The sequence below is a fragment of the Piliocolobus tephrosceles genome, chromosome 5, assembly GCF_002776525.5.
Source record: "Piliocolobus tephrosceles isolate RC106 chromosome 5, ASM277652v3, whole genome shotgun sequence".
Taxonomy (NCBI): domain Eukaryota; kingdom Metazoa; phylum Chordata; class Mammalia; order Primates; family Cercopithecidae; genus Piliocolobus; species Piliocolobus tephrosceles.
The window spans coordinates 51434991-51458479 of NC_045438.1; the positions used below are offsets into that span (position 1 = coordinate 51434991).

General features: G+C 40.1%; 1 protein-coding gene across 5 annotated transcripts in view; it reads left to right on the forward strand.

The window, feature by feature from the left end:
* Positions 1 to 358: 358 nt before the first annotated feature.
* Positions 359 to 23489, forward strand: part of IYD (iodotyrosine deiodinase) — a 33699-nt gene continuing 10568 nt past the window's right edge. For 2 of the 5 annotated variants that reach the window (XM_023205854.1, XM_023205855.1), the window contains exons 1-3: positions 359 to 674; positions 19030 to 19221; positions 22014 to 22173. In XM_023205854.1, the coding sequence (XP_023061622.1) occupies positions 497 to 674; positions 19030 to 19221; positions 22014 to 22173 (530 nt within the window). In that variant the 5' untranslated portion in view covers positions 359 to 496. The remainder of the gene's footprint in view (positions 675 to 19029; positions 19222 to 22013; positions 22174 to 23489) is intronic. The other 3 variants (XM_023205856.2, XM_023205857.2, XR_002730371.2) reach the window with 3 other exon arrangements.

Below are 23489 nucleotides of genomic sequence, written 5' to 3' on the forward strand. Positions count from 1 at the left end.
TCTCTTTACTCCATATATTGACTCAGGTATCATAAAAAAAAAAATCAAAACCGTAGTGCTATTTTCACAAACATGCCATTTAAAATGCATGGTGCCAAACCTCTTTCCTGAACATTTTCTTCCAGCAGATCTGAGTTGGTGTGCAGAAATCTATTGAAAAAAAAAAAAAAGTTCTTCAGGTGATCTAGCTAGATCTAGCACATGGAAGTTCTTACTCAGGTTCTGGCAATTGTTGTCTAAGAATATATTGATAGAGTACATACTTTTAAAAAGTGAATGCACTGGTGCATGACCAAAGGCACAAAACCCCACACATGTGACTGTGATCTTTGCTCCTTTGCAAAGTCCTCAAAGAGTTGAAGAGTTCTGCACTTTGTTCCTTCCCTGGCACACCTCTCTCTTCATTCCTTCCATCTCCTGACATTCTCCACTTCTGTCTCTGTGTTTTAAAACCGGTGTAGGAAGTGTGCATGCTTGTGGCGTCAGACTCCAGGCCATGTTTTTCCTGACTCCCATCTTGGTAGCCATTCTCTGCATTTTGATTGTGTGGATCTTTAAAAATGCTGATAGACACATGGAGAAAAAGAAGGGGGAGCCTAGAGCCATGGCCGAGGCTTGCCCCTGGGTGGATGAAGACTTAAAAGATAACAGTGACCTGCACCAAGCAGAAGAAGGTAAATATACCAGCTATGCTGCTTAGCTTCGCTGTCGTATGTGTTGATGATGAGTGTGAGTCAATGGCAGGGCTTATGGAGAAGAATAAACACACACAGGCCAGCTTCAGCATCAACCTCTATTCTGCTAATGAATCAGTGCCTGGCACAGATCATCTATCTCCAGTGATGAGCGTGTCACCTGCTGGGACCAACCCTTTTTTATTTTGGATACTCAGTGAAAATGCTGTTGAGAGGCTGAAGTTTTCCCTGGCTCCAATTCTGTTCTGGTTGTTAAAATCTTTCTGCAGGGATTCATCCCAGGCTGGCAGTGGGCAGGGTCTAAGTGGCCAGGTTTTGATCAGGAACTTTGAAATCTACCAAGTGTCATCACCTAGGAGGCTGCCACCTTTCCCTGTGCCAGGTCCTGGAAATGAAAGACTGGGGTGGCCTTTGTCCTCAACACACTGCATGTCCCAATTCAGCTGCCAAGATGATACAGGAGAATCAGAGAAAGTAACAAAGAGACAGACCCGGTGGAACTGATTCTAAGGTGTTTAGAGCAGGCCTGGGAGTCTGACAGTGCAGTCAGGGAAAGGACAAACTGGGCTGGGAGGATGAATAGGGTACAAATAGCAAGTGCTGGGAGGCCTGTCAGGCCACAAGTGGCAGAAGAAGCAGGAGCACCGGGAGGCCTGGGGTGGGGGTAAGAGAGGAAGTGGAGAATCGAGGGCAGAGGGAAGGGGTAAGAATGGAAGTAGAGAATTGAGAGTGGGAGGGTTATGGCCACCTTGAGAAGAAGAGGTGATGAAGGAGGCAGGGAGGAAGGGAGAGACTGTGGAAGAGGCTTGAGCCACCAGTGTTTGAGAAGCTTTGTCTGGGATGGGTTTGATTTGGAAGAGGCTCCGTGATCTTCAGCTGGGCTAATGATGCCCCATCCCCAAACAGAGTCTATCTGGACATGTGAGCGTGTGTGAGTGTGTGTGTGTTAATGAATGTGCATGTGTGCATGCATGTGTGTGTGTGCGCGCATAAGAGTGTATGTGTGTGTGCATGTGTGTGTTTGTGTGTGAGTTTGCATGTGCGTGTTCATTAATGTGCATGTGTGAGTGTGTATACATGAGAGTGTGCATGAGTGTGTGTGAGTGTGCATGTATGTGTGTGCGTGCATGAATGTGTGTGAGCATGCATGAGTGTGTGTGTATGCGTGTGTTTGTGAGAGTATGTGTGCGTGAGTGTGTGTCCTAATCTCAGTTCCGGGGCACAGGGTGTCCAGCTGGCCCTCAGTGCTAGGAGCCTGTAGTGCTGAATGCACCGCACAGGAGTCTAGCCTCTCAGCAGGGCTGCCTCTTGTTCTCCTACATTGAAAGCTCTTCCACTCAGAACATCAATTCTACCCAGCAGAGAAGCACTTTTAATCCAGGGGACATCTACTGTGAAGCTGGGTAATGGTTTGTGCTGGTAAGGATGGCCTGGATGGTGGGGGCAGTGGGAATGCAGTGGAAGGGGTGGATCAGAGTGAAGTTAATGGAAGAGCAACAGGGTTTGCTAATAAATTGGATATTGGGAAAAGAAGGAGAAAGGGAGAGTTGGAAGCTGGAAGCTATTATAAGTGGGTGAGGGAATGAAGATCCAGCTTAAAGGGGAAAATGTTGAGTTCCATCAAGGACATGTTTTATTTCAGATGACAGTGACACACCTGAGCAGAAAAGGGAGAGAGCGGTCTAGGTTAGGGGCCCAAGCCACAGATACTGACTGGAGAGTCACCAGTATGGAGAGGATACTTGGAACCTGGACAACTAATGAATCCACAAAGAGAGCATTGCTAGAGAGAAGGGTGAGGATAGAACTTGGGGGACACGTGCAGTTAAGAGGAACTGTGGAAGAGAAATGTACTAGAGAAAGAGAGAAGCTGTTGGAAAGGGAGCTCTGGGATCATAACAGTAACAAGCCCTTATATATTAATAGCACTTACTGTATGCAATCAGAGTCACATTTTATGTGTAGTAAATCGTTTCATCTTCATGACAGTACAATGATTCTAATAGGTAGGCACTATTAGAATCCCCATATTATAGATAAGGAAACTGAGGCTCCAATAGGGTAAGCCCAGGAAGGTGATTGCAGAGACAGGACCCAAGCAGTCTGGCTGTAGGGTCCAGACATATAACTGTTTGGTGGGCTGCCTCTCGCCTGGGAGAATGACCTAGAATGGAGGAGGCAGGAGATAACCAGCAGGGACAAACGTTAAATGAGAGACCAGAAAGAGTGTGCATTGAGGAAAGGCCACTGGATTTGAAGACTCAAGAGGTCTGAGGACACAAGAGAGCTTGGGCAGGCTGTTGAGGGTGAGGTCCTGGGGCTGGGCCTGGAGGCTGGGAACACCGAGCAGAACTGGAGGGCCATTCTCTGGCTCTCTGCCTGATCACTTACTTTTGCAAAGTGCTTTGTCTTTTCATTCTCTGTTCCCTTCCATCCTCATCCTTCTCTTATCTTTATGCAGAGGAATGAAAGGGACAGCCTTAGTGTCCTCCTTAGCAGCTGGGGCAAAGACTGCCCTGAGTGTGGCATCCACAGATCTCTTGTATGGGGATTCTAATAGTGCCTACCTCATTGTATTGTCATGAAGATGAAATGATTTACTTCTCATCTCTTATGTTGTTTACATAAGTGGTGCATGCTAAGGTCACACAGGTGGCCGGTGAGAACCAATACTTAAACCCGGGCTTCTCAGCCCCCAAGTCCCTGCTCTTAGTCAGAGGGTGGTGGACATGATCTACGTGGGGATCTTACTGTAGGTCCGGGAGGGATTGAGAAGGAGCTAACTGGAGAAGAGAACGGACTCCTTTACTTAAGAAACATGGAGATGGTGTTGTTGACTGGAAATAGATACTAGATTCAAGCCATTTTTAATGTTAACACGACACTAAATGGTAAAATAAGTATTGTAGGACATTCTAGCATGAGTTAAGGAAAATATGGATACCAATCTAACCTCCTGCAGCTCTGATTCACAAATAATTCCTACTTCATGTTCACAGGTCAGGGAATTGGCATCTGTGTGTAGGGGTGGGGTGGGGGAATGGAGAGGGAACATTGTGTGTCTATGCTTATTAGACATGTGTATGTGTGTGGGGGGGGGGGGGAGTGGTGAAGGAACATGATGTGTCCATGCTTATTAGACATTGTGTGTGGGTGGGTTGGGGGTTGGTGAGGGAACATTGTATGTCCATGCTTATTAGACATGTATGTGTGTGGGTGGGTTGGGGGGTGGTGAGGGAACATTGTGTGTCCATGCTTATTAGATGTAAACTATAGTCTTCCTCTGCAAACGAGCCAAGCTTGGTGTCCTGTTAATACCTTGTTTGTCTACAGTTAGGGTCCAAGAAGGAAGAGTTGCTGAAGTTTATCTCAAAGAAATAAATCTCAGATTGTCCCAATAAAATGAATTGAAAATCCTACCCACAAATCCTCTAGTTAGGCCCAGAATCATAGAAGTTCATAGAAATGGGAAAAGAAGAAAAAAGAAACACATCTCATCAAGATGAATCTGTTTTAATGTTAGTGGGGGATTCTTCTGTACTTAGCTTCATTGGCCATCCAAAAGCTATTATTCTAATTGAAGTCACTAACTGAATAATAAGAGACCCATCTTGTCCAGTCTTTTCTAAGAAAGAAAGGCCTGAGTTAATTTTTTTATCCAGTGTGGGTAACTCTTGAGAACAAAAATGTTCCTACAAACTTGGGAAACAGATTGTTATATGCCCATAATAACAAGTAGCTTTCAGAACTGGTTCCAAGCCTGAGCAGTGGATCAATGACAACTCATTTCAGAATAAACTTGGCAAGCTAACCAATCAGTGTCAGCCTCATGCTTCTGAAAGTCAGCCAACCAGGCGTGGACTCATTCCCAGGGCCAGCTCCTCTGAGTGTCAAGAGTCTCAACCAAATGACACTGATCCTACAAAGGATGTGTGTCACTCACACCCTTGAAAGTCCACCAGTTCCTGAACTTCATGCTTCCCAATCAAGTAGCATACTAGGGCTAGTCTCTGGGGATTAGCAAGGACCAATTGTTAAATATTTAGGAGTTTTTTTGTTAAATCATTAGTGGCTTGAAGTCAGGCCATGGTGTGATTATTTACATCACGGATACTGGCAAGTGCTATAAATCAGTGCTTTCTCTCTTCCACCCTGCAAAGAGTTGGCTTACCAGCACACCATTGCCAAAAATTCTGTACTAAGTCAGCATTCTACTCGGCTCAGAGAGTCGTGCTTGATCAGCATAGTTGTCTTTTACTATGGGAAGCAACACAATCAGCTTTGTCTTGGACACACCCGGACATTAATACTTTGACATGACTAATTGAAGAGGTTGGTTTGCTAGACTCCTGTAAGATCTTAAGGTTTTAGAACAAGAGACAGGCAAGTTTAGATGAGAGAAGAGTAGGAAAGGAAAAGGACTTGAATGAAGATGTTGTTCTTGAGATCAAGTCTGGGTGGGTTCCTACTAGGGGAAAGTTAAGGTCAGCAAAGGACATTGGGGTACTGAAAGAGATAAAGGGACTCAGAAGAACAAATCCTGTCAACTTCACTCCATTGCTTTGGAGACAAGGATAAAAATACCTTTTTCTCTACCCAATCTAGGTTCATGGCTGAGGCTCCTGTAACAAAAGACAGATTCACAGAAAGTGTAAATGTTTATTTAGCATAAGTTTCATGTGATACAGGAGCCTTCATAGGCAAATGAAGACCCAAAGGAACAGTTAAACCTGTGTGCTTTCATGCTAGGTTTCGTGAAAAGTGAACACTCATGGAGATATACAAGAGGACAGAGGGGCTATGGTCTAATGTGATCTAATGGCAATAAACTGGGGAAACTTAGTGTATTCGTCTGTTTTCAGACTGCTGATAAAGACATACCTGAGACTCAGTAATTTATCAAGAAAAAGATTTAATGGACTCACAGTTCCATGTGGCTAGAGATGCCTCACAATCATGGTAGAAGGTGAAAGGCTTGGCTTACATGGTGGCAGGCAAAGAGGAAATGAGAATCAAGCAAAAGGGGCTTCCCCTTATAAAACCATCAGATCTCCTGAGACTTATTCACTACCACAAGAACAGTATGGGGGAAACTGCCCCCATGATTCAATTCTCTCCCACTAGGTCCGTCCCACAACACATGGGAATTATGGGAGCTACAATTCAAGATGAGATTTGAGTGGGGACACAGCCAAAACATACCACTTTGCAGTATCTATTTGTTCAGATTTTTCTCTGTGTCCCTAACATCTTCAGAGATGAGGATGCACCTTTCCTTTGGATGGGCACCTCTTACATGGGGGACATATGACCTGCCTCAGGGGAGGGTCAGAAAATTCTTCCTAGGTTTTATGACCTGCTTCAGGAAAGAAAGCTCTTCTTGCTCTGAAGTTGGCATGTTTTGGGGTAATATTTTCTGAACCCCATTGACTTTAGGATAGCATTGCCCTATTCAAGGTTTCTCTGTCTGGGCACCCTTCAGCCTTCTCAATCCCCACCCACCTCAGTGCTACCAATGAAATAATCCATCTATACAGCAGCCAGGTGTCACTTTAATAGTTCAGTTGCTCGATGCACACAGCAAGTCAATACATTGAGACACCAGGTTGCAACAGAGAAAGAGGTTTAATCATAAGGCTACTGAATGAGGAGACAGGAGGAAACCTTAAATCCATTTCCCTGAGGAGTTTGGAGCTAGTATTTTTTAGGGTTTTGGAGTGGGTCAAAGTGTGGTGGTCATTGATTGGTCAGAGTGCAGGGTGAAGTCATGGGACAGGGAGATGAAGAATCTGTATTCTCTTGCTGATTCCACTTCAACATGGGAGTCTTCAAACTGGTTGGCATCAGCTATTACTGGAATTCATGATTTGAAAAACATTTTAAGTAATTTTAAAACAAAAGCCTTATGATACTGATAGAGAGATCTTATCTATCTCAAACAAAAGCCTTGTGATTCTAATGTCAGAAATTCTATGTATAGGAACAGTGAGGATGCAAAAGGTCAGTATCTACTAGTGATATGAGACTTTCAGAACAAGGAAGTGGGTCAAAGCAGCCTGATGAAATTGATTATAATTGTACTTCTGTCTACAATTCTTGTTAGCCCTATGAGGATGGCCTCACAGGAAGCGGGATGACTGAGAGGCCAGGTAGAGAGCAGAGTAATGGTGAAGCAGCTGGGAAAGAGGCATTGTTGGGGCAGGTGCTGAGCCCTGAAGTGACTCCCATCCTCACCTTCAAAATCTGCATCACCCTCTTCCTTAGTGACATTACTCCTCCAGGCTCCCAAAATTGCAAGAAGGGAACAAGGATGGTGTGACACAAATTGTCCTTGGTTTCCTAATTAGAAAATAGTGGCCCATTTGCAAAGATTGTGTAGTAGAACTGAAAAAAAAAAAAAACACTAAAGCAATGCATTTGGAGATACAACCAGAAAAACACCTCCACGTTAAATGTGAAAAGATAGAAGTGATCTAGAATTACTTGGCTGGCTAAACCTAATTATGGCACAATTAAAGGATTCCTTGGCATTAAAGCGATTGTAGGGACCAAGGGATTGATTGCTAGAAAGCTGATCGTGTGTATTACCACTCCCTCTTCATATCTGCTTCCTTCTAACTAAAATTATACAGTTTGGGCCAAAACGGTTCCTGTTAGTGAAATATGAAAAGAAGTTTCTCCTCTGCCCTCTGAAGGTTCACTGAAAATGAACTGACAAGAGACAGATTAACAGAAGAAAAGGCATACAGATTTATTTAACATGTATAAGCACTGGGGAATCCCAGGAGAATGGTTACCCAATAACCCAATGGGGTCCAGATGCTTATATATCCTTCTCCATAGGGGATGAGGGGATGGTGGGGGTGCATAGGAGTAAATGATTTTCAGAGGAAATGAATGGGTCCAAAGAACAATGCTTTGGGATGAAGTTCCTCGAGCTTATGAGAATTAGTGGGAAGGCGAGGGGTGGAACTTCAGTGTGAACAAAAGTCTTCTCATTATGTAGGTAAAGTCCCCCAGGTTATCTCTGTCTGTCTGGATTCCTAGGCAGGGGGTCTTAAGACAATTACATTTCTTCATCTTCTTCGTTCCTTTTCTTAATACATGGGGTATTGCTTTGTTGCCCAGGCTGGAGTGCAGTGGCATGATCATAGCTTACTGAAGCCTCAAACTCCCAGTCTCAAGCTATCCTTCCACCTTAGCCTCTTGAGTAGCTAGGACTATGGGTACACACCACCATGCCTAATGTTTAGACTTTTTGTAAAGACGAGGTCTCTCTATGTTGCCCAGGCTGGTCTCGAACTCCTGGGCTCAAGCAATCCTCCTACCTCAGCCTCCCAAAGTGCTGGGATTATAGGCATGAACCACTGGGCCCATCCCAATTACATTTCTTTTGGAAAGAAATGTCCTTAGTCAGATTGGGAAATTCCAGAAAGAGTCTCTCTCAGTGCTTCAGGAAAAAGGATCAGAGAGACCAGAGACCAGGCAGGTCAGAGGGAGACCCGGAGGTGCTTCTTTAGTTCACCAGATCAAATGCCAAGTGTCAGTATTTTAGGGTATTATTTGCAGACCCCCAGTGCAATGATACAAGGCAAGTTACTGTTGGCATCAATAGCAAGCCCCAAGTGTGGCAGCACAAGATTTACATTCAAAAAGCAGGCCATAATAGTACACATTTACTTTGCACTATGTGGGCCTTAGAGCTTGAATCCCTGGTGGCTTGGCTGCTCTAGAGTGAAGGCAGGGAAACAAAGGAGTTTACACAGCCTGCTCTCTTGCCTCTGGGTGAGGGCCACATTCCTCGGGAGCAGTCAAGAGTTCAAGGGAGGGGGAGAAGTGGAAGCTCACTGAGCTCCTAGCCTGGCCCTGCTGGTCTCATTTGCCAGCCGTAGTATAGACCTTCTGCCCTGTGAAAGGCTCCAGGAATGGCAGCCCAGCTGTACGGTTTTCTGAGAGTGCACTCAGGACAATCCCATCAGGAGGTGATGAGGACAATTTGTTTGACCATTCCCTGATCAGGGATAATGGCTGGCACTGATAATCAGGCAACAGTTTGCTTCCTTCTGCTAATTAAGAGAGTCTTCCTTGGACTCTAGAAGCTGCAGAAACTGCCAAGTCATGCATTTAGACCACTTTTAGTTTTTACAAGTGCTGAATGGATCTTAAGAGTTAGTAACTTACCTTTCAAACAGTTAAAGAAGCATTTAATGCATTTGCTTATATACCACTTATTAACTACAGAGGCTGCCAGACTTCATCTTAAATGGTGTCGAAAGTATCATTGGTGTTGAAAGTCTTTATTGACACCTTGGTAAAGTTCAGGGTTGTCACTGTGACATTGATGATATTAGCATTTCGTTAGGACTGATTGTTAGAAAGCTGATAGATGTTTATTACCACTCCCCCATCACACCTACTTTCTTCTAAACAGGTCCAAACTGTCCCTGCTAGAGAAATATAAAAAGAACTTTCCTCACTAAGTTTCCCAGGCAAACTTTGTCATAAACCATTGTTCTTAGGTCCCATTCAATTCCCAAAGGGAATTATTGACGATACATCATCAGATCATTGGGTCCATTCATTCCCCCTGAAATTCATTACTCTTACACCTCCAATCTCCTCTTCCTCTATAAAAAAGGGTGTATAAGCATTTGGACCCCACTGGGTTATTGAGTGATCATTCTCTTGCTATTGTCCCATGCTATGCATGTTAGAATAATTTTGTATGGCTTTTTCTCCTATTAATCTGTCTTTTGTCAATTTGTTTTCAGTGAACCTTCAGAGAGTGAAGGGGGGAGCTTTCCCTCTTCACCCCTATGGTGTAAAAGTCACATCTATCTTGTTCACTAATATATATCAAAGGCTCAATAAAAACCTTGTTGAATGAATTATATATTTCCATCTTCCAGGAAGATTTTGAGAGATTTACTAAATGTAATTTGCATTATACATAGTATGTTTTGCAAATGTATAATTATAACCTGAAAACTTGTTTTTTCCCAACTAATCATATGCACCAGAGACTTTTATTCCACTGTACCACCCTTCTCTCCCTAAAACACCACAACTACCACTACCACTACCACAACAACAACCATTGCAAAATCATTGCTATTGGCATTTCCTGAGCAGATGTCTAAAAAAAGAAAGTTGTTTAGTTCCACTAATTTAAAACAGATCAACTTTAGGACTTGCATTGCTTTTTCATGCTTTGTTCTTTTAGCTAATGTATAATACTTACATAACCTAGGGGTCAGCTGAGCTCATCCTATTTAGAAAAAATAAATAAACTAAAAATAAGATTTAAAAAAGGCTGAATCCTCAATCCTACATGCTTTGAGGAGGCCAATTCCCTCTCAAGGATTTGAGAGTCCCCACAGAACCTGGGTCCATAGAGTCACCTCTGGCTCTCAGGTTCATGCCCCATGGACTCCTGATTTCCTCTATGTGTTTTCTTCTTCCACCTCACACCAATTTATCTGTGGAAATCAACCTTTGTTTCTGTTTGTTTCTTTGGTCCCTCACTTCTCAACTTCTCACATGGCCTGTTAGCATGTGAGGCAGCCCTTCTTTCTTCTAAAGGTCTTTTGAACCACTGTCGTAGGTCTCCCTTTGGGCTCCATTCCCTGAACTCTGTTCCCCTCACTTGATCATGCTCAGCTCCTCTCCCTCTAAGACTCACGCCTGTGCTCTGAAAAAGCGTGGTCCATGGAATCCAGGGACGTGGCAGTACAGGAAAATCATCAGAGGTTTAGAATTTTACACTATCTTCTTTTCTCATCAGCTTGGTGAGGGGAAGTGAGCAATTTATTTTCCACAAATAATGCTACTTTGCTCAGAAGGCAAAAGTACCTATGTCAGTTTTGTTTACACTTTTAAGTTCTTACTCATTGTTTTAAACTCTAAATCTTTCTTGAAAGCATTGACATTTTAAATATGAAACAGGAATTTAAAAATATTGGTTTTGCTATTGTGCTTAGAAAAATGGTAACATGGCAAGAAATTCATCTCTAAGGATCTAGGTTTCCACTGTATCTAGACTTTACCTACTTTCGCTGAACTTGAACTTTTGCTGCATTGAGAAAATGTAAGCATCTTTTGTCCTTTTATAGAAGTTTTGTTTTAAAGTTCTGGACAGTTGACCAATTCTTGATTCCTCTGGTAATTAATCTCTACGACCTTCTTCTCATTGAAAAAACTCTTAATTGTGAAATGTACTTACTGAAGAAGTGTATAAAACACAGATGAACAGCTTAACAAATAGTTATTAAGCAAAACCTTACACAATTATCACTTAGGATAAGAAATATACACATCCAACATTTCATAAACACCCATATGTCATTCCCTAGTCACAACCTTTTCTCTCCCCAGCAGAAGTAACTCCTATTTTGAATATTACGGAAATTATTTATTTGCTTTTCTTCTTAGTTGCATCACTCTTACACAACTAAACGTTCCTAAACATTAAAATTATACTGTTTATATTATTTTGACTTGCTGTTTTATATTTGTAAGAGTCAAATATAATGCTAAGCAGGTTGAGCATGTAACTGAGGCTCATTCATTTTCACTATTGTATAGTATTCTGCTATATGACTATATCACAATTTATTCTACTGTTGACGAACATTTGGTCTATTTCTAGTTTAGGACTGTTATAAACTATTTCTGTAAACATTTTAATACTAGTATTGTACATATGCGCATGGATTTTTCTGGTGCATGCATGGAATTGCAGAGTCATGGTGTGAAGGGCCTGATGATGTACCATGCAGATCCCCCCTTGAGGAAGGGTTTGCTGCCTCTACTGCTGGGGGTACTGTCGGCCTCTTCCAGGGATGGCCTCTGCTGTAGACAGCTATCTCTCCTGAGATCCCACCTCTCCCAGGATGGCCCACATCTAATGACTGATTGCAGTGGTTGTTTAAAGACCCAGCCATTATAGCCTAATCTGAGACAACTCTGATGGGTACTTTTAGTTTCAAAATAGCCCTTGCTGTGGTTGAGGCCGTCTCTCAACTTGCATTGCAGCTTGGCTTCTTCTGCCCAATCTGTTTCTTTCTTCTCCTTTCCATAGGTTTTAATCCCAAAGATACTTCCTATAAACGTTCCACACAGCAGACTCAGTCTCAGAGTCAACTTCTTGGAGAACCTAAGTAGAGACATGTAGGGTACCCCTCTATCCAGTTTTACTAGACAATACTGAGTTCTAAAATCTCGGATTTGTATTTTTCAACAATTTTGGAAAAATTTCAGCCATTGCCTTTTCAGATATTGCCTCTGGCCCATTTGCTCTCTCTTTTCTCCTTTCAGGACTCCAGTTAAATGGTTAGACCTTCTCACTGTATCCTCTGATGTCTTTTACATTCTCACCTATGTTTTCTATCTTTCTCTTTCCATGCTACATTTTGGATAGGTAAGAAGAAACTATCTTTCTATTGATTTATTTCCTCTTCAGCTGTGCCTACTTTGATGTTAAACCTATTAATTAAATGTTTAATTTAGTTTGTTTTCATTTTTGTTTCTAGAGGATCTTTTTAGTTCTTTTTTCAAATTTGCTGTCACTTTTTTCTACCAAAGTCATACGTCTTGTACTTCTTTGGACATAGTGAGCACAGTTGTTTCATGATCTGTGGCTGGTAACTCCAGTATCGTAAGTCATTGTTGGTCTGTTTCTGATGCTCATAGTTTTTTAATGGTTCTTATTCGTGACTTTGTGTTTTCCTAAATACACTCTTATTTTTCATTGTTTGCTAGCCATTCTTTTGGAAAATTACTTATAAAAACTTTGTGAGGTCTAGGATATTGGTACTTATTTCCAGGGAAAATTCACTTTTGTGCTTACATGGTGTGACACTAATACTCTGGGATGACTTTAACCTAAGGTGAAAGCCTGTGGTTCCCTGGATCACTCAGTTGATATTGTCTTAGGCTGCAAGCACATATCAGGGCTGGTTTATTTTAAATTCCCCCTTACTGTGAGACTGTAGACCTTAAGGGTCCCAGCTTAAAGTGTAGGGGCTGTCAAGCTCCCAGCTCCCAGGTCCTGGGTAGACCTGGGATTTTGGCTTTTGTCGTCATCCTTTATCTCAGATCATCCTCACAGCTGTTTCTTGGTAATTGGAAAATATATAATACTCTGGGCATTTGAATGCTGGTCTACCTCTGTGGTACTAACCTTCAGCTAGATTTTGACTGTCATTTTCTAGAGTAACAGATGAGCATTCCAATGCATATAAGGAAAACGTTTTAAAATATATTTTACAAAGCATTTCAGTTTTTTTTCCTAGCTTACAGCATTCATAAAAATTCTCTAATTAACCACTACTAAAAGTGGAATTCCTTTAATAGATGCCACAACCACAATTGCAACAACTATAACCACAGCTGCATCAGCTAATCAATGAGATCAAAATGGATTTATGGTTGGGTGCAGTGGCATATGCCTGTAATCCCAGCACTTTGGGAGGCTGAGGTGGGAGGATTGCTTGGGTCCAGGAGTTTGAGGCCCACACAACATAATGAGACCGTGTCTCTAAAATAATAATAATAATAATATTAAAAAAAACCCTCCTCCCAAAAAAAACACTTGAAGTGGATTTGTATCTACTAAAAGAAAAAAGTAACAAGTTATTGTCTTCCATCACACAGCTCAAGGCATGGGATACACATCATATCAAGCACATATAATTGGGTTTTGGGGAGGTTGTCAATGAGGAAGATGTATAACAACATTATATTCAGTTTCCTAAAGACATAGTTTAGGTAGTACAATAATGATTCAGGTAGAACACAAACACATGCACATACATACATTTTAATGGTTTAAAAGACCTTAAATTTGTTGCTTTAGGAAAATGAGTGCTGATCATTTTCAGCAATATGATGGCAGACTGATGGTCTGTTCTTATCTAAGTAGGAGTTGCTTTCTGTGGTGATATTGCTTCTCTGCACCCATTCCCATCAGACTGAAAAATATTAGGGCAGGCTTATTAAAGACTGAATTATTGTGTAAAAGGACCATCTACTCATTAGATCCCAACATTTCAGTGTTTGCTCTGTGGGTAGCCTTCTCAGTGAAGCTTTCTTTATGTGATTCAAATTTCACTGAAAAAATTCCAACTCACAGCAATTCATTCTGATTTAATATACTGAGGTTTACTTTCTATACTGGCCTCGTTTTGGTATACTTTGCCTCCTAGGTTCTAGGAATTGATAAAACTCAACAACAACTGGAAGCCCAAGACCAGCCTAAGACAAGCAAGGAATATCTTTTTTTTTTTTTTTTGCCATCCAAACATTTTCCCCTCAATAATTTTAAGTGTTTGAAGACAGCATCTTAGAATTTTTTTCTGTTGAAATCTTTGTAGTTCAGAAGTATGTCTTTTAATGAGCTTAAGTGAAATGAAGAAACAGTATTCAGAAGAGCTGTGACATTTTGGATATATAACAAACAATTTTGAGAATATTGGAATGTAGTATCTGGGAATTTGACAATACAGTCTTCAAAACCCTTGTTTGTAGAGACTATCTTGAATTTCACAATGTTATTTGTTGGAAAATTTTCTTCTAAAATAAGATAACTGGGTCTGCCCTTGGTGAAGCTTTTAGTGCACTAAACACATCATCCTTCTTATCTTCTGCCATATCTGTGGGCTCATTTTGTTTCTCCTAAGTTTTATCTTTTTTTTTTTTTTTTAATACTTTAAGTTCTAGGGTACATGTGCATAACGTGCAGGTTTGTTACATATGTATATATGTGCCATGTTGGTGTGCTGTACCCATCAACTCGTCAGTACCCATCAAAGTTTTATCATTTTTAGCTTCAGTGATTGACCCTTCTGTTGCACCTTTATCTTCTCTAAGATCTTGAACTACTGATAATGAGCTTGCAGAACTCTCAGAACAGGAGGGTAACAGGCAAAACAGAAGTGGCAGAAGCAGGCAGATGTAATGAGAAATTTTATGTAGTTAAATGTAACAGTTCTTTTCTTATGTTTAATCTTTTTGTGTTTTGTTTAAGAAATCCTTCTCCACTCCAAGGTCGTGAAGACATTCTCTTATATTCTCTTCTAAAAGCTTTAAAAATTAATCTTTCATATTTAGAATTGTGGTGAGAACATTCAATATCCTATTGTTCTCAATCTCTGATGGAAGGGTTTCAAAGATTCATCATTACCACAGCTGGATGTGGTGGGGATTTTCCCCTCATAGTTAGACGATTTATCATTACCATAGTTGGATGTGGTGGGGATTTTCCCCCCATAATTAGACTATGAGATTAAGAAAGTTCCTTTCTCCAAATTTACTGAGATAAATGTCAAGTTTTATCAAACATCTTTTCTGCATTGTAATGATTTTTGTGGTTTATGTTCTTCAGCTTTTTAATGTGACCAAAAAAAAAAAAAAAAAAAGATTATTTTTCTAATGTTAAATTAACCTCTTATTCCTGGGATAACTCCAACTTGCTCAAGATGTATTTTTTAAATAAATTGCTGAATTCTGTATTCATATTTTGTTTAGGATTTTTGTACCGTGTTTGTGAGGAAATTGAGCCTGTAGTTTTTTGTTCTCTTAATGCCCTACTTAGGTTGGGAATCAAGGTTGTGGTCATTCCATAAAATGAGTTGGAGGATGTTTACTCTTTTTCTAATGTTGGGAAGAGTTTGAGAATTTAGCAGTATTATCTCTGTGAGAGTTTGGTAGAACTCCTTCATGAAACTATCTGAACGTAAAGTTGTTTTCTCTTTTAGGGAAATCTTTGCTTACTAATTCAGTTTATTTAGTAGTCAGCAGACTTTTCAGTTTTTCTATTTTGAAGTTAGTTTTGGCAGGTCATATTTTTAAGAAATCGGTCTGTTTTATATAAATTTTCTAAACTATATTGGTACAATAAATATTCTCATACTGTTTGTTAAATGACAGTAACATCTGTAGTGATGCCTCCTTTTCCATTTCTGAAATTTGTTATTTGTGCTTTCTCTTTTTCTTGATCAATCTTGCCAGAGGATTGCCAATTTAATCAGTTTCTACAGAGAACCAGCTTTGGTTTTGATGTTTCTCCCTATTGGATGCTTGTTGTTGTTTTCCTTAATATGTCATATTTAATATTTGCTTCTTTCTACATCTTTGGTTTTATTTGGGTATTTTTTCTGACTTCTTGACATTGATCTTTAATTCATTAATTTTTAGGGTTTGTTCCTATCTAATGTATGTATGTGAGGCTTGGAATCTCCCTCTAAATAAAATATTTTAATGTTATTGCATAGATTTTTCAATACATAATAATGTCATATTTTAATTTGGAAACATTTTCTAATTTTCATTAAGGTATTTTGTTTGTTTTTTTAAGTTATCTTTTTGTTACTAGTTTAGTTGCATTACAGTTAGAGATCATTATCTACTGGGCCATTAAAATATGTTGAGAGTTATTTTCTGGTCCAATAAGTCTGCTTAAAAAGAATGTGTGTTCTATAGTTGTTTGGTGCAGTGTCCTATATAAGTCTATTTGGTCATCTTTGTCAATTACCTTGTTAAAATGTTCTGTATCCTTACTGATTTTTTTCTTCTGCTTATTCTATCATTACTGAGAGAGATGTGTTAAGATCTTTCACTGAGTTGTGGATTTTTACATTTCTTCTTAAAAGTCTGTCTTGAGGTCATGTAATGTAATTGCATACATATTTAAAATTATGTTTTCCCAGCAAATTAAATTGTGTTATGATCAACTGACCCTTTTTATTATCAACAATGCTTTTTGTCTTTTTTTTTTCAACTAGTATACTTATGTGATGCATGGTATGACTTTCAACCTTTCTATATGCTTATGTTTTAGGTGTGTCACTTATAAACAACATACTTGGACTTAAAATAATCATTGGCCTTTATCAGGAACATTTAGTTCATTTCTATTCAATGCAGCTATTCTTGCCTTGGTTAAAAATTCAGTTATTTCTGTGTTTTTCCCGAGGTAACTTTTCCTTTTCCTCTGGTTGCTTTCAATATCTTTATATTTTATTGTAAAATGTATAGTTTTTTTAAAAATAACTCTTTGAATTTACTAGGCCTCAGAGTAAAAGTATGCCATTTACATAGCTTATCTGTAGGCAAGAAGCCTGAAATAACTTGTAATTTGGCGTCTAATGTAGCCCCTGATTTACTTTCATTGTTGTCAGGATCAATTATGAAACTGAAGTTTGGCACCTTCTTTTAAATTACAGTTTCCCCCCTTGTAGCAGCTGTGTTTAATGTCATTAAAAATAGTCAGGTGCAATAGTGCACACCTGTACTCCCAGCTACTCAGGAGACTGAGGCTGGAGGATCCCTTGAGGCCAGGAGTTTGAGTCCAGCCTGGCAACATAGCAAAACCCCATTTCTAATTTTAAAAGAAGAGAAAGAAAAACGTTCTTTAAAAAAAAAAGAAAAAAGAACTTACCAGCCTTGGCCCTCTTGAATCTGTAGATCTGGTATTTTTCATGAGTTCTGTGAAAATTTCAGATGCTATCTTTTCAAATATTGCCTCCACCACATTCTCTTTGAATAAAATGATCATATGTATATTAGACATTCTCACTCTTCACTCTGCTCTATTTTTTCTTGCCCTTTCTTCTATATTTTCTATCTTTTTGCCTCTCCTTGCCCCATTCTAAGTGTTTTCTTCTGACTTATCTCTCAGTTCATTAATTTTTCTATAGCTAGTCTAACCTGCTAGTTAACCATCCATTTAAGTTCTTACTTCTATTATTTTCCAATTCCAGAAGTTCTCTATTTTTTCAGATTGTTTATATTAACTTTTATTCTTTATTTTTGCTGTTGTTTTTGTTTTTTCTTCTTTTTAATTTTTTTAATTTTGTTCTTTCATGTACCCTACTTACAGATTTATATGTTTGTCTTTTTTCTCTAAATATAGTAATCATGGTTGTTTTATCTTCTGGGTCTGATAATTCCAGTATTTGGAGTCTTTGGGCATCTGATTTTATTTTTTAAAAAAAATGGATTCTGCTGTTTCTTGTCCAAGATGTTTTCTTCTTTATGTGCCTGATTGCATTTGGTGGGTTGCTGATGATTATATTTAAAATTATTTGTATATTGGCATTTGCTTCTGCTAGACAACCAGGGTACTTTCAGACAGGACAAGTTTATTCCAAGTTCAAGTTTGAAGCAAGACTCATCAAACTGATATAAACCCTTGAGGAATAATTTATTTATGATTCATACTTCCCCTGTGGATGTAGTTTTGGGGTCCTAGCTTATTAGACTTCACATTCTGTGTGGGCCTGGGCTTTGATATCTGTCACCCTTGATCCCTGCAGATATAAAAATGGAATTCAAATGTGTGGGGATTGGCAAATACAGTAGGAAAAAAAAATGTACCTTCTGCATTTATTTACCTGTGTGAGTTCAAATTTTCTCTTCACTTTGGCCTGCAGATTTCTTGCTATATTGTAGGCTCAATGATTTCAAAAAAGACTTATTTTTCTAAATAAAGAAAAATACTTTATTTAGAGATCTGAGTGGTTTTCAGCTGATGGGAGATTGTTTCAAATAACCTAGTCCATCATTAACAGAAATTTGAATTCCTCATCTTTTTGTAGGTAAAATTTTTCTTTTCTTGATTTATATTTAGTCTGGAGTTTTTGCTTCTTTTTTTTTTTTTTTTTTTTTTTTCTTTTTCTTTTTGAGATGGAGTCTCACTCTGTCACCCAGGCTGGAGTGCAGTGGTGCAATCTCGGCTCACTGCAAACTCTGCCTCCCAGGTTCAAGCGATTCTCGTGCCTCAGCCTCCCAAGTAGCTGGGATTACAGGTGTGCACCACAACACCTGGCTAAGTTTTGTATTTTTAGTAGAGATGGGGTTTCACCATGTTGACCAGGTTGGTCTCGAACGCCCAACCTCAAGTGATCCACCTGCCTTGGCCTCCCAAAATGCTGGGATTACAGGCATAAGCCACCACGCCCAGACTTTTCTTTTTCTTTCTTTTCTTTCTTTTTTCTTTTTTTTAAAGAGACTGGGTGTCTTTCCATTGCCCAGGTTAGAGTGAGTGGTGTGATGATAGCTCACTGCAGCCTTGAACTCCTGGGCTCAAGCGTCCCTCTCACCTCAGTCTCCAGAGCAGCTGGGAATACACGTGTGAGCCATTGCACTCAGCTGGAGTTTTAAGGATAGCCAAGGTCAGTGGTAAGGATTCTGTAAATCTATTCTTTTTTATTTTATTGTATTTTTTTTTAGTTCATAACCTTACACATTTGAGAACTTTATCTTCTTCTCCCCAGTAGTCACCTTATGACCAAGAGATCATTTAGTTTGTTACCTTTCCTGTTCTTATTTGCAGATGCTGATGAATGGCAAGAATCAGAAGAAAGTGTTGAACACATCCCCTTCTCTCATACCCACTATCCGGAGAAGGAAATGGTTAAGAGGTCTCAGGAATTTTATGAACTTCTCAACAAGAGACGGTCAGTCAGGTTCATAAGTAATGAGCAAGTTCCAATGGAAGTCATTGATAATGTCATCAGAACGGCAGGTCTGTACTTGCAGACGGGGTCTTTGGAAATGTTAGCCACTTTACTGGTGTGACTCCAATAATGGAAAAATGTCAAAGTTTAAACATAGTGAATAAAGCCTAGAGTAATATGTTTATGTATAAAGTCTTACCCAAGTGCTGAGTGACTGCCAGAAACACAATGACTTCTACTTTCCACATTTTGACTATTACAAGTTTCTTGGAAGCAGATATGACAATAATTCAAAACTTCTGCAATTATTCAGTTCATGATCCTTTAATTAAAAACCAAGATTTCTGATCACATCATTATATTAATATATTGGAGGAGATACAGCTTCTTTCTTTCCCTCCCCTTAAAACACACCAGACACACACACACTCGCATACTCAGTTATATTTGTTTTCTTTGGAAGCAAATTTCTTATATTATACACCATGATGCTATAGTCCAGTATTCTCATTAACTAGCAAAATTTATTTATGTAAATTTGCAAAGTAAATCAAAGAAAGAAAAAACCCATTTTAATGTAAATTAATATTTCCACTGAGGAAAAAAAAAAAAAAAAAGAGCTACACAAAATGGGGAGGAGAAATAAGAGAAATCTCACTACTTGAGAATCTCCTGTGATTGGAGTCTTATTCTTACATAAACCACATTTAAGTCTATTTGCAAAAATTTTCACATGCTCATTGTTAATCTATTGTCCAACATGAAAGGAAGCAAGAATAAAACACTTTACTTCAGTTAGGAATACAAATACATTAGATTGTTGAGTCCTTAGTCTAACTAACAGCAGTTACTAAATTTCACCTTTACCTGTATCTGTATTTGTATATGTGTATGTACACATATGCTGTGAAGGTAAATTTGACACAACTAAAAACATTAGGGAAAACTTTATTTCTTATGTTTAGAGATATAAATGTTTAGTAAACAAATAAAATGGGTACAAAATTAACTGGAATCACTCTGTGCAGAAATTGGGGCCTCATGTTTAGCTTTTGACTTGCATTTCCCAAGCCAGTTGTGACTTCTAGTGTTGGGAGTGGTGTGTGGCAAGCGAGAACCCCACCAAGAGTCTGCAGCCCTTCCTCCTCCATCGGTGGATTGAACTATCCATTGGGAAGGAAGGAAGAGTTGCTTCTGAAATATCTCACCTGTGAGTCACTGTGGTCTCCCCCTGGGAACAGTGGGCCATCTCTAGGGCCGAGGGACGACACCCAGATAAGAAGCTGGCCCCTACTCTCACTGGAATCCCACAGGGAACTGAGGCTCCTTGGACAAAGGTGATGCACTGTGAAGCTTTGTCCTGAGACACTGGAACCGATCAAGGTGTGGGCTGAGAGGTCCTGAAGTCTCCCTGGGAGTAGAATGACACATGGCTGTGCGTATTGAGTACCCATGTCTAAGAGTTCTCCAACTGGGCCAGGCCTGGTGGCTCATGCCTGTAATCCCAGCACTTTGGTAGGCCGAGGCAGGTGGATCACGAAGTCAAGAGATCAAAACCATCCTGGCCAAAATGGTGAAACCCCGTCTATACTAAAATTACAAAAATTAGCTGCATGTGGTGGCGGGCACCTGGAGTCCCAGCTACTCGGGAAGCTGAGGCAAGAGAATCACTTGAACCTGGGAAGTGGTAGTTGCACTGAGCCGAGATAAGTGACACTGCACTCCAGCCTGGTGACAGACTGAGACTCCATCAAAAAAAAAAAAAAAAGAATTTCCCCAGCTGTCGTGTGTCCCCAAGGATAAATCTCACAGTGCCACACTAATAGCTTTGATATAGGGACCAAACACTGTATAACTAAGTTGCCTTTTGAGGAGTGTTTTAAAAACCATCTTACCATATACATTTTGCCTTCTTCAATAACCTTCACAACTTTTTTTTTTTTTCCAAGAATACCAAAAGAAACAACAGTCTGGAGAACTCTGGCTGTCAAAATTTCCCCTCTGAGTTTCTTTCCTTAGTGGTCATGGTGCAGTTACTGGGGAACATTTTCTCCCAGATAATTAGAGAAGCAGAGGTGGAGTTCCCACAACTCTGGAACTGCAGAGCTTGATCATTGATTAGTTGGCCTGATGCTGAACAAAACAAACTTGGCAGCAGCATGACAGGGTTCCCTGCCAGGCATTTGTTTTCCAGATTATCTAACTTCATTTTGAGCAAGTATGAATTATTATTTTTTTTTTGAGACAGAGTTTCACTCTTGTTGCCCAGGCTGGAGTACAATGGGATGATCTTAGCTCACGACAACCTCTGCCTCCCAGGTTCAAACAATTCTCCTGTCTCAGCCTCCCAAGTAGATGGGATTACAGGCACCCACCACCACACCCAGCTAATTTTTCTATTTTTGCTAGAGACGGGGTTTCACCATGTTGGCCAGGCTGGTTTTGAACTCCTGACCTCAGGTGATCCACCCACCTCGGCCTCCCAAAGTGCTGGGATTATAGGCATGAGCCACTGCACCCGGCCAAGTATGAATTATTATGTTTATCCTTAGAAAAAAAATTTTTTAAGAGATAGGATGTCACTCTGTTGCCAGGCTAGGGTGCAGTGGTGCAATCATGACTCACTGCCTCCTGAGCTCAAGCAATCCTCCCACCTCTGCCTCCCGAGCAGTTGGGGCTACAGGCACACACCAGCACACCCTGCTAGTTAAAAAAGAAAAAAAAAAAACTGCAAAAATGTTTTAATTCTCCAGCTCCAGCCTCCCAAAGTGCTTGGACTATAGGGATAAGCCTCTCCTTAATTAGCAGCCTCACACTTTCCTGCAGTTTTAATTTCTGATTTTAATGGAATGGGTGACAGGAACAGCCCCGAGTGGGGCCCACACAGAGCCCTGGACCTTCGTGGTTGTGAAGGACCCAGATGTGAAGCACCAGATTCGAAAGATCATTGAGGAGGAAGAGGAGATCAACTACATGAAAAGGATGGGACATCGCTGGGTCACAGATCTCAAGAAACTGAGGTACAAACAGTGGTGGAATTGGGGATGTTTGCCTTGGCTTCTTAAAATAAAATCACCACCACTACCATGTCCTGGCTTTGTTGTAAGTGTGGACAAGCTTGATTCTGCCTCTGGGAGGAATTATGGAAGTTAAGACAGAGCTCACTCCCGTATCGGCATGTGAGCATTGGTAAATAGGCTCTGACTCAATTATTTGCTTAGTAAATAATTGAGGAATTACTTCACTTTTCACCCATCTGGAACATAAAATGGCGAAATTCTTCTCAAGATCTTGCATGAAGCAAATTACATTTTGCTAAAGTGAACAGGTCTTCCCAATCATTTTACTAAGCAGGTTTTAGTTTTAGGACAAGTTTAGCACAAGTGTAGTTATCTGTGAGGCCTTAGTAACTTTTTGGCTTCCTCAACTCCAGGAAAAAAGTGGAGGGGAATTCAGTGTAAGTAGTTTCACTGTGGTCCCTCAACAAATGCAGCCCCCGGGGTCTGCTCCGGGCATCAAAGTCACAGTCCACGTGCTCTATGGAGGGAATGGAGAGTGTTGGTTCATTGAGTGAGTCAGGAAAGTGGATTACGAGTGGATCCTCTGTGTTGATATTTCCATGATTTAAAATTCTGATGCTTGGCTTTATTAAAAACCACTTTATGTATTTTAACTATTTTCACCCTTGCAATAACCATAGGGATTGGGTACACAAAAGTACATATTACAGAGGAGGTAACAGTTCCATGGGAGGCCAAGTAGCTTGCCCAGTGGCCAAGACAGTCCAGCTCCAGTGCAGATCTTCTAAAGCATTACCATTTTCCCTCTTTGTAGGGAGAAAAGAAATGACAATAGTCAAATGTAACTAAGCTGGTTGAAGTACAGTTAAGTAGCTTTGAAAGTGTAACATACTGATGTTCATAGTATAAGAGGAACCATGGAGAAATACACAAATGAGTTTCGTGTGCTTCGGAACAAGGAAGCATAACCGGGCTAGAAATGAAATGAATGGTGATTGTCTCTTGCTAATGAATGACATAAGATATCCTAAGGTAAAATCCCAATATATGGGATTATATGACTCTCTGTCCTTTTTGACTATCTGTGCTAGAATAAAACTTCTGCCAAAATGTGTGGGCCAGGGTAATGAAATCAAGAAAGAGATATTCTGAGCTGGAAAACAAAAATTTAGCTCTGCATTTATACCTCACATGAATGATCTCCCTCTCCCGCAGAAGTTCCCTTCCTTTTTTCTATAACTGGGTGAACAGCATTGCCATCTGCCCACCTGCGATTTTGTGATTTTGGCTAAACCTCACTGCCATCCTTGCCTTCT